At 40.9% G+C, this 12469-nt stretch overlaps 1 protein-coding gene and 1 pseudogene across 2 annotated transcripts in view; both read right to left on the bottom strand.

The window, feature by feature from the left end:
- Positions 1-247: 247 nt before the first annotated feature.
- TEOVI_000013800 (uncharacterized protein) lies at positions 248-829 on the bottom strand (the record flags this gene model as incomplete). Its single annotated transcript, XM_067220557.1, has 1 exon — positions 248-829. One exon carries the CDS (start codon positions 827-829, stop codon positions 248-250), a length of 582 nt encoding a protein of 193 aa, XP_067076658.1.
- Positions 830-11800: 10971 nt separating this feature from the next.
- The window catches only part of TEOVI_000013700:pseudogene, a 1774-nt pseudogene continuing 1105 nt past the window's right edge, over positions 11801-12469 (bottom strand). Inside the window, exon 2 of the mRNA in view lies at positions 11801-12469. This exon is cut by the window's right edge and continues 198 nt beyond it. Coding sequence covers positions 11801-12469 — 669 coding nt within the window.

Below are 12469 nucleotides of genomic sequence, written 5' to 3'. Positions count from 1 at the left end.
AAAGCGAGACTCATTTCCTCACACTTCAGAAAAGAGGTCGACGAAGCGCCACACGAACAGTCCATACGGGCATTTCCCCACACACGACCACTACAGTGCCTCATCACGGTCTATGCTACCCACTATCCTTTACCCTTTCACACCTACAGTGGTTGCAAAATATCAGTTCGTACCAGTCACTCTACTTGCTTTGTGTTTTTAATTCTTTACGCAGCTGCTTCGCCACAAAAAATTTAGGCACTATGGATTACAATGCGGTTCTGCGTGGGGATAAAGACACTTGCTTCCCTGAAATTGCATTTCCTCCTTTTCCAAGTTCTCCGCTTTGGCCTTCCGAAGCCCTCGGTTCCTGTCCTGTTTGATCGACTTTCTGCTCACTGCCTTCGCCCGGTGGGGACGTCGCCGGCGGCAATACTTGAGAGATTTCAGATGTCTGAGCGATGTGATCGCTTCTCACGCTTTCAACTACTCCATCCTGTGGTTTTACGCCCACTTTAGGAAAGTCTTCTTTAGAGCCTGAAGTCGATTGACTAGCCCTCTCCGCGGCCAAACCCGGCGTAGTACTCTTTTGTGTTGGTAGCTTCCCGGTGTCTTCGGACGTCGCACATGCTGGATGGTTGTTACGAGATAAGGGAGAAGTAAGCTGTCGTCCTGCACTGCTTGGACCGGCAGCGCTTGCGCTTTGCGAAGAACAGTGGTAGTTATTTGAGCGGTCCCAGTATCCTCCGCATTTGCTGTTTTCGGTTGTTAATTGTATTGCAGCTTCCGATTCAGCAAATAACACAAGCAAGAACAGCATCAAAAATGGAACTGTTGCAAGTCCGAGCATCGTTTTCTTAAGAGGTTCCGGACAAAAATTATGCAAAGCAACACTAAAAGCAAAAAAAGGGACCAACGAACATGTATCAATCTATTCACGTCACACGATAAACAATTATAATCAGACTTAGAATTAGAACAAATAAAAATTAATATGTTACATGTAGTTAAGATTGCTTCCTCGCATGAAGAGGTTTCAGAGAGACTATGAACGTCCCTTACATCACCTCAAGCGCTTTTCCACTACATTTTTTGATATTATGTAGGCGTATTGGCACATTTAAATACTACCTTCACACGTCTTTCTTTTTATCTCTACTCAAGGGCACCGCATGGATTCTTATTTTCCAACTTCACCGCCACTCAAGGAAAATAAAAACAAATTAGACAATATGTCTTTTGGTGACTTCATATTTCTATCGATTTAATGAGAGGCCATGGATCTAGTACATTTTTTTAGATCGGACTTGAAAGGTGTTGTTAATATTTCCATCATCGTACGTAAGCAGTTTTTTTTACCCCTCCAATGTGGTCGGTTTAAATCGTCGTTTCAGTTGGTTGCTGCAGCCATAACCATTTTTTTTTGCTCTCTCTCCCCTTAAAAACTTCAACCAAGTTTCCAAGGTTAGGTTTTGCTACTTCTCTCCCTTGTGCTTGAATTGACCCAATTGTAAATTGCGCAAAATTCACGGTTTGTGTGAATGCAACGCGTTTGCCTTAATATACTTGTTTTCCCATATTATATAACAACAATATCAACATACGCATTTTTTTATCTTTAAAGTTATAATGTTTTTCCACTATTTAACTTCTTTTGCCTTCCTGTAGTTTTCGCTTTGATCAACTTGTCCAGGTACCTATAGGTGCGAGCAGATTCCTTCCTTTTCGAAAGCATCGAAGTTTTCCACTTTATGCACCTTGTTTAAAAGACATAAAAAAACACCACTTCTCTGTTATCTCTACAATGTCTTCTGCGCTTCTGCGTTGATGACAGTTTTATTTTATTAAGGTTAAAAAGTAAATAGTGAGCCAGTTTACACAACCAAAAGAAAAGTATTGGTATAAATTGTGGAATAATTATAGCAGAAATCCGTCCTTTTGTTGGTCTTGTGGTTAAACCCGTCTTAGTACTGATAGTTGTTTGCTCATTCAGGTTTTCATTTATTCTTGTTTTTGCGGTTCGTCTGATCCCTTTGTTGGTAATTTTCCCCTCGCGCTTGACGTTAAGTTTGTATTTGCGTTGGTGGGTGTGTCTATGTTTTGCCTATGGTGGTGTTTGTGTCAGCGTCTGCATTTTCGCTAATCTCTTCAACTTTCAGCAGGTTTTCGAGATCCCCAGGTCATTTGATACAACTTGTACTGCCTTGAATTGACAGTTTTGGATATACCATACAAATCTCATTGGTCTGATTCCCGTCAATCGCAGACGCTTAGCATCTTAGTTTTGTCCCCTCATTAGGCGTGGTATTCACGACTCTTGATATTTGGCGTCTTTTTATACCCGTTTATGGTAGTTTTCCCTTATCCCCAAATACAGTGAGCGTCTGCAAATCCTCTTTATGATCCATTTTCCATTTATTTTGAAATTCATTCCATGTACTTCGTGGGTAGCAAATGTCTTCCATGTTGCATAGTCACATCATTCTGCATTTCCGGTATAACAAAAGTTTTTGCGTGGTGATTGTTGGGTTTCTCCTCGCACAAACAGAGGAGAACTTCTAGAAAGGTCTTTCTTGTTGCGGTAGCCCTGTCTCGATTGCCTTTCCCACAGTCCAGTTCTCTGTATCGGTTCCTTACCATTTCAGTTAAATCATCACTGTTTGATCAAAACATGATATCTTTAACCCTTTCCCCAGGGAAGCTGCTTCTGCGACCTCCTTCGCTCTTTTAATCGACCCGCCTGTACGCTGTGTTAAACTAACAAGTTCACATAGTGCTTTAAACTCCTCCTCGTTAACTATGCCTTGCCCCGCGATGTACACATACGCCATTACCGAAAGCACGTCTGTCATCTATGTCGCTGATTTGTTCCATACTTTTGTTCTGCCTCCGCTAATTAGACTTCTTTTTAAAGGATTAGTTGAGAAAAAATAAGTTTTTTTCTACCCATTTTGCTCCCAAAAAAGTTTCAAGCAAAGTATGCTCATAAACACTTCTATTGAGAAGGTTATCTTCCTATTCTAGATATTTTTAATTGAATAGTTGACACTCCTTGATGATCTCGTATTTCGCGCCCTGTAGGAGTCGTGTTATTAAGATTTCGCAGTAAAAAAGCCGATCCCACTCACAGGTACCGGAGGCACAAAGGCTAGTGCCAGATATAGTCGTACAATTTTAGTAACAAGACTAACGGATGTTTTGGAGTTGTCAGTCCTACGTCGTTGTGACGAGTTCAGTGGAACCCAGTTCTGGACTCTCACGGTTACTTCCGTGGAGCAAGCACGGAAGAGCGGCAACACTTGATGCACTTTTCAGCCCTAGAGTTATTACGTTTTCCTCGTGTGAAGGCAACGGTTTGTGTTAGTTGGTTCTCAACGTCAAGTAAAAATTGAGTTGTTATTATTTCTTTTCGTTGATCACAGTCTATAGCAGCGTGCCGCTTTCCGATCCAGAGCAGCAGCAAAGACTTCACAGAACCAGGCGCACAAACATGTGATGCGTTTCCGCTTTGTATACACTCATCCACGTGGGCATGCTCCATTGTTGCGTGATTTAAATGTTTGAAGTTCTTACGCATTGAACAGTTTCCTCAGAAGTGGAACATTTTATCGCATTCGGGCAATAATAAGCACAGGCACAACACTTCAGCAAAAGCTCAGTGACGATTTTTCTCAACTTTAGTATCTGAGAATAAGGTATGCTTCCTATGCTTTATTGAGTCGAGTTATCATGTCATCCAGCAGCGCACATTAATGCCGGAAGTAAAAAAATTGGGTGTCCATTTTATGAGAGGCGACTTTCGCACCCGTTGGTACTATTTCATTTTCCTCCGATATTGACTGTTACCACTCGTTACCTATGACGGTTTTCGCTGGGTTGGTTTTAGTGGTGTCGGGCTCTTACTTTTGATGTCAGCTCTCACGATTCACCCACGAAGTTTCAACACGTTCATTATAGTGGACTCGTTGCCGCAATCATTTCATCCACTGGTAAATTTGAATTTCTTGTCTTTTTCTTCTCTCTTATTCCCTGAGTTAAACGATTACTTTTGGCGGCTTCAATAGCCGCCAGCGGCGGTATACCGCGGCACTGCAACCCCTAATACATTGCATGACCCTTAACTTTCTCCGTTCCAGGTGTGTGCCCACAGGATCTTCTTTGTGCATGCGGCTTCCTGTGGCGATGCGGATGGATGCCCCAGATTTTCTTCAAGAAACCTTTCACTTCACATCGACCGCAATATTTCGCACCTCGTAAATCCATGCCAACTTTCCAACTCCTTCTTACATATCGGTCGCCCCCGCTTACCCAACGCAACGTGACGGTTCCAGTTCTCTATGATAAGTCGGAGTCACCTGAAACCAAAGTCCTGATGTAATACCACACACCGTCGTAATTGGCAACAAGTTCTCACTGCGTATTTTCCCCTTTTGGTTGGTGCTTTATTTTCTAGTCAACCAGAGTGAAGAGGGCTATTCCCACCATTCACGGTGTTGAACGTGTTCTGTCCGTCAAAATCGACGCATCACACACAACAACACTACAATCCAAAGGCTTAGAATTATATTTGTACAGAATGCACTAAACGGTGTAGCTCTTCGGCCATTTCATGATGCACTTTGCCCTTGGTTCCGAATCTAATACAACATTTTATTACATGATTGTGTGTCAGGTTCTCAAACGTGGTCAACCGTGCTTTCTTCACTGTTTTTTCCCCTTTTCCTTCACTCATCATTCCTGCGACGATGCTAGAGTAATGACTTTCTATACTTGCTGTGTTTTCATCATCTGGGAAGGCTGAGAGACATCATGCCCCTGTTGTCCACTTCACCCATGCTAACGACAGTCCCAAGGAGAATGCCCTTAATGCATTTCTGTTTGTCCTCACTCCAGTGCTAACGCCGCCTTTTGCTCCATAGGCCCCGTCTGGGATTTTTTTATACATCTTGAATACGCTTCAATGGGCCCAATATGGTTTACACGATAAAGCATAGTTGCGTTAATGTCTTTCGTTCGTTCACTCATTTTCCCGCTTCCACGAACTCGGTTAGTTGAGTGCCATCTCGCCAAAGAAAGTGCATTCCGTCGTATCAATGAAAACTTTGAAACAGGTTCTCGAGCCGGTTTATTACGCATACCAACCGGTCTCGGACGGTTTGTCGCTATTACACACTGCAACAGACCTTGGGGAACCACGACCCGGCAGCGGCCACCTGTTACAAGTAACCTCTGTATTTGTGTCAACTGCTCGCTTGGACATATCCTCCACTTCGTTTCATCCCAGTGTGGGAAACGCTAAGTGTGGCTCGCGTTTGAGAGTTACGAACAATTTCTACTAACGACACGGCATGCCTGCACCCAATCCTATATGTGTTACTATTTAACTTTGATCGTTCCTTCCTCTTTTCCAGTGCTTTGCAATTGCAAAACATCCGGTACCTCCATTTTGTTTTCTCAATCGCACCTGGGATGATTGCATTAACTGAACCACTTGTGTTCCATGGACATGGTGCTCTGCTGAATTATCCACTTTTAAACGCCCCCGATCAGTTTCATCATTATAAATTTCCGACGGCGTAGAGGAGGGCACAACACGCTGTCCATCCGCACGACTAGCCACCACCCGCAACTTCGACTGCTAATGTTAAAAATTTACTCAAAGTAATATATTTCCCTTTCATGTAAACTTTAAACGACACTATGCTGCTAAAGTAATAAGTCAGATAATCGTGAAACCTAATAATGGGAAAATAATAAAGAGAGAGAGCACAACGCTCACTTCCGAGCCTGTTTCTCAAACACATATTGTAAAGCTATGTGTGTTGTGAACTCAACTACAAAAATTTAAAAAGAGCTCGTAGCATATTTAGCAGCGTCTCCTCGTTACACCATTATTATGTTTGGCGCTTAACAGTGCACGAAGGTTAAGGTTATTTGCCGCCACTACACACCACTTGTTTCTTCAAGTGAGCTGCAGTTTAGCGGTTACAGAAATCAGAAAACCAACGACACCCCAGCGGTCTTCGCTTCAGTAAGCGATCTTTGTTAAATCGCTCAGTGTCGTTGGGATGTTGTTATCATCTTCGTCAATTTCTTTCGTCACATTCGCTCGATTTTGTAATTTGTTTACGAATAATTTAACTTCATCGCACACCAGCGCCTTATAAATTTTATTTACATTATAATTCGTTAGCATTTAAATAATTAATGTATTTAACTGTTATTCACATCAGTAAAAAAATCATAAGTTTATTATTGGGGTTTTATGTATTGTTAACGAAGTGGTCAGTTCATTTAACAAAATTTAAGTTTACGATCCCATTAAGTTCGCCTTTAGTAAGCTGCCTCCAGCCTTTCTGCAAGAGCGCTGAATTTGGTTATGCGACAACTTTCATTACGCTTTCTTGAAACTTCATCAGCTACGACTTCCTTAATACCATTGAAGCCAGTTTACCTTTTCTTACCTATAATCATTTCATTGAGCATGTCCACTGTCAGTTAGCTTGTGGATTTTAAAACCTTAACTTATTTTTCCTCATTCAGAATCACTCGATTTACTTCTGCACGTTACCCACAACTATATTATGGTTATGCTCTCCTCTTGCAACACCGTCCTCTTAAATATTACGCCGTTATTACGCTCCATAAGTATTTCTCTCACAAAAGAAGTTTCAGGTTAGTTTCTGATCCTCGTTCTAACCTATTAGTCACGCAGCGTCCGCCATACTTGGCATTTTTAAGCTTATGCAGAGACTCACAGCAACGAGTTTTAATAACTCAGGAGGCATAATGCTGCAGAAAGTATCATTGCATTCCTTGTGTGTGCAACGCTTCTTCTCCATTGTGTACTGTTTTCCGTCGATTCATGTTCTTCCAGATCGCTTGTAGCCGCTTCCTGCATACCTCTCTGATCAGGCTCCGAGACTGCGCTCCTCGGTTGTGGTTGCGCTATATCCTCGCCACTTTCCCTTGTTAACGGTGGTGGTGTGGTATTCCTTCCCTGCTTCTGCTCTTCATGACTTTCACTTCCAAGATCTCGCTCTTCACCCTCAGACACTTCTTTTACTCGCACGGTCGCTTGTGCGCTTTCTTCTACCTCTGTGGTTGCTGGCTCCTCACGCGAGGACAGGCCAGCTGGTCCGTCGTTCCGCTCGACCTGCCCACCAATTCCAGTGGCACTCGCGGCGTCTCTTTGCGGCTGACCCTCTTGAGGGGCACCCAAAGAACCAGACCGTGTTCCGCTGGAAATGCTTAAAGCTGGAGATGGCACCCGCCTTCCTCCATGCTGGGCGGCGATTGCGCTGCCACGTACTTCTCGTCTTTCCGTTTACGGCTGCAGAACAGGGAGTTGGGGGGACGTATTTCCACTAGGCCGACCCTGACGTGAAGGCAGCGATGAACACGGCACTCCTTTGCCGTCACGGTCCCAATATTGAATGCATCCGCTTCCGGACGAAACCGCTACCCCTACTACACTCGTTGTCGCGGAAGCGCTTCGCGACTCAGCTGGCAGGAGACACGTTATAAGTGTCAGCAGCAGCACTGTTGTATTTTTGAACATAGTGTCACTTAGCTTGTTAACGCACAAAATTACACAAAACACTAACAAAAAAAAGGGCCCCCAATAGATATATACCAAATCGATTAAGTATTTGTGGAGAATAATCTCAATATAATAAATATCCTTTTCTTATCACTTTGTGGATGCTGGTCACTGCTGGTCACACATGTTCGGTAGTTCCTCCATTTTATTTTCACAATTGAGCTTTTCTGGTTATTTTAATTTTAACCTCAATAAAAGTAACTCAGTAAAATAAGATGATGATCGTAATACGAAATGTATTCCACCATTCATATTATTGTTATTATTTATTATTTATTATTTATTATTTATTATCTATTATTTTTTCTCTTTAAACAAAGATAAACATCTAACACAGCAATGACACCCAACAACGCAAAGCGCCCTCACAAGTCGTCGATAACCCATATAAATCGAAATGAAGTACAGATATAGAGCCCCAATTATGCAAAACAAAACCTTACCGCTTCCCTCATTATTTCTAAAATTCAGATGAATTAAGTGGAAGGAAACAGTCACAAAACTAACTCTTATCTCTAAATGATAATAAAAACAGAGGTAAATTTAAATTTGGGTTTTTGATATACAGAACCCTATTACGTGAAACAATTAGTCACCCGTATGACGGACAAAAGGTAACAACGAAACACCCCACCAAACCAGTTGCTTTAAAACGCAAAAAATACAACTCACACGACCTACCTGCCGAGTTGTATGTTTTTCCGTATTCTTTTTGTTTTAATCCTGTAAATAACGTTATTGCTTCCTCATATTTACATAGTTTCATCATGCAGTACTACAAAACTATAAACGGCACACACTTAAGCACCTTCACTTTTAAGCCACCTCGTTTTGTTAATACAAAAGAAACGGTTAGTTTAAAGGCGGCAAATTATCGGTACCGAATTTACTGCGCCCTAGTGGTCAACACCTTAACCGCTACACGGCAAAAGCAGGGGATGTCAGGAAAGGAAATAAAAAAAACGGTTTTGCGGTCCTGTTCAACAGTAGACCAGTTCACAGAAAGGGGGAAATAAAAAAATTACATTAAGTTAAAAATTATTCTTACCTCCTTTGTTCTTACTTATGCAATATCATTAGGGGAAAATAAATGATCTTTTTGTTTTGAGGCAATAAGGTTTGACCATTGATTTCGTAAGCTCCGATCAACCTTCCCAGCCAACACGCTCGAATCTACATAACTCTGGGCTTCGAATTTTAAAAAATGCCTTACCTCTATGCACACGTTCCCATCAACAACGACCGACCCTAGACGAGACAGCTGCTCGTACAGAGTTCACGACGAAATACCCAAACAGGTTCGATCTCGTGATACACCCTTCTGCAAAACCGACATGTAATTCCCTTTATCAAACACTTTAAAGGCAATGACAGCAGAGAATTTAACGTACTTCCTACAAATGATTCCAAATTTAACCCCGAACTTAAATGGCAGCATCAAACTAATTAGATCCCAATTCATAATATTCAGTAATAAAACTTTTAAAAAACTCACGAACACAACCGCTATTCACTACGAGGTTTCTTTGATTGTTATCGCCAAACTCTTCAATGATTCTTAACGTTTTAAAATGGGACTTCAACCGATTAAACTCCCATATAAGAACTGAATTGTTAAAACGGAAACTGCATAATCATAACAACCGCAGTTACACCAATCCACGGTAATGAGGACCTCATGCACCCTTCATTTCTTGAAGCTCAACAACTAATACCCACACTTGGTACACACCACCTTAACTTTTAAAAAAACATCCATATGGAATATAACGAATCTTTCTGCGTATTTACACAAATCATCAGAATCGGGACTCTTGCTATCATGCAATACGTTATAACGATAACCCCATTCTTCGTTATCAACATAACAAGAAATCTCAAACAAATTTTGGACAGCCTTTTTACAAGACAAAATTCAGAGGCAGCTGCGACACGATAAAGAGAAACATTTAGATAATTATAGAAAATGTCGTCACTGAAAAACTCAGCAATGCGCAAGATAACAGTATGCAACTAGCACACCTAACCATTGGTAAAATACACAAAACCACTCTGCTACATTCACCGAACATCGAATCAGGAGGAATTTAAGCTTATCAACTCTTCGTTCAAAGCTGTTTTACCTCATCCATCTTGCTACAGTTTACTCTGTTAGACAAAACCGCTCAGAGTTTTCACAAAAAGTTTTCCTCTGACCTTGCATAATCCAACATCCATTTTTCAGCACCATTGTCATACCTTTTTTGTGGCCCGATTACATTCACCTATAACACAATCACTTTATTCCCTTGTCACTTCATACAAGCACTTAAAGAAGCCTTCAAGCAAAATTTTAATATCCTCCGCTGCGACCGATTGATTACCGGTGTAATCTACCCACTCATCACTCATATTTTATGCTTGAAATTCACGCTACCATCAAACGACTAAGGCTTATTTCACGAACAAAAGCACAACTGCCAAAGAGCATAGGAATGACGTCATGAACATGAATACAGTAGGTTCTGGCTCTTTCATGTCCGCAATATTGCCACCAATCACCCACATTTAGGTTAAACATGTCAATGACAAAATAATCGAAATTGCTTACAAAACTGTGAGTCCCATCACTCACACTTCTTTGGGACGCCACTAAAGCAAAAATCTTAGTTCAAACAATTTGAACCAGAAACCTCCCACAACAACATGTCACTGACTAATAGACACGTAAAAAACACATAAGAAAAAGAGAAATAATCCATAGTTATATCGACACGCAACGCAAAAATCAATATGTTTCCAGCCTGAACACGGGAAAACTCTACAATAATTTCCCCTTCCCTTTACAAAAGTTAACCAATGTAAAGAAAAATATTTATAAATACTCCTGGTTAAAGGCACAATAATAATATATGTATGCACGAATATACAACAACATGATTTCCTTACGGCACTGCCTGCCCTATTCCCACCGTTGATATTAAACATTTTCTCATTTTCAGCTCATAATGCTACCTTCTGTTCCTGTAGGATTAATTGTTGTCTCCTGGTGAAGATATGGGCAGCACCGCCACGTTTATGTCATGTAGTCGACGCGTCGGCAAGTTTTCTAAAAGCAACATATCTAAGGACTAGTCACCTACAAAAAGCGGTGCATTGTCCATAAACAACTATCACTAAACAAGTCCGTGCACCAACATTACGCAACGCGGGCCATAGAGGGTACACAATCGGTGCCACATGTTGATAATATATTCTTATTTTCTCACATGCACACGATAAAAAAAGAGGGAAAGAAACGGGGAAATGCTTGCCACAGAAGTAAAAATAATAATAAGAGAAACTAAAATAGCACCCCTGAGTTTGTGTGAATTACCGCCTCACCTCGTAACGCCAGAAAAATGGAAGAAACCACGCACACACTAAAAAGGTTATCATTAAGTAATGAAACAAAAATACGGCTACGATTCAGAAAGAAAAACGCTCAAGCATATCACAACCATATTAACTCCTACTCACCACACTCGGCGTTTGAGATTATTTAAAAAAATTACATTAATATGTTTTGCAACCAACATGTAAACACCATGAAAAAAATGAGGCAGAACGTAGGGTTTAGTTTATTACGTCTTCACCCTCCCCGTTTAAAGCACAAAACATCAAAAATATGTATATAATTAAAGACGAAAACAACAAATACTAATAATCATAACTTGAAGCTAAAAATAGCTGTAATGGTGCATATGATACCAAAGCACATGACCATCGTTCACACAAATACATCCACACACGCGCACACGCTTACAAATGTTTTAAGTGCAGTGGAGGGGATGATCCCGTGGCTCTTTCGAATGAAATAAAAGTGAGTAGTGTGTACATTAGCAGACAGATAAGAAGGCAAAATCAAACCAGGTGAAAATAAATAGTATAAAGTCAAAACACGACACAGCGGACGATTACAGTTTGTAACAATTTTCATGACTAAAAAATAAGAAGGCTCAGCTTAGAGTAAACTCAAACACTTATAAAAAACATTATTCGTCCTAAAAAAAATGAAACAAATTTACAATAATATTTAATAACACCAAAAATAAAAGCTGAAAAAAAATTAAAACGTGAACAAAAAAATTTCGAAAACAACAGCACAACCAGAAAAACTGAAAAACAATAACTCAGTTCCGCCAGTGAAATCATCACAACTTCCATCACCACAAAAAAATTTTTTTAAATATTTCACTCATCAAGTAAAATTTTGTTATCGGATATAATTACCACTGACGTGCTACTTAGTGTGCTGATAGAGTGATTGCTGTGAGTACCTGCGTAATGATCCGCCACACGCCCAACCTTCGCTGCTATTCGATGAATTACTTCCCGACAATATTCATCATTCCATTCTTCCGTATTAGTGCGAGGAAGCGGTACACGTCAACGTTCACAGTACGGCATCAATAGTTTCTCACGTTGCTGACCTTTGAATGTTGCGAGTAACATTTGAAGTGAACTCATAATCATCTGAGCTGATTCACTTAATTCCACGCGTGATGAGCTATTCTCACTTGTGGAGTTGGTGGTTTCATTCCCATCTTCAAAGTAATAATCATGATCCAAGCGTAGGGCTACAAAGGTACGACCCGGTACTGCATTAAGTTGGTATAATTGTACCGGTTGGGGAACACCACGCAACTGAACGGGCCCAAGTGCGGTTACATCAAGTTGATGCCGCTGTGATTCACTTAAAGACATATAAGTTGCATGTGTTAGTAATACTTGCCCACCATTGGCAACGCTCTCTGTGCGAGCTGCCATATTGGTGGTGGGACCGTAGTAATCGTAACCTTTTGTAACTTCATCATGTCGAATATCACAAAGCCCAGTATGAATACCAATGCGTACACGCAAACCACT

The sequence above is a fragment of the Trypanosoma equiperdum genome (genome assembly GCF_001457755.1).
Source record: "Trypanosoma equiperdum strain OVI genome assembly, contig: ctg_117, whole genome shotgun sequence".
NCBI lineage: Eukaryota > Euglenozoa > Kinetoplastea > Trypanosomatida > Trypanosomatidae > Trypanosoma > Trypanosoma equiperdum.
This window is presented reverse-complemented; position numbering and strand designations above follow the sequence as displayed.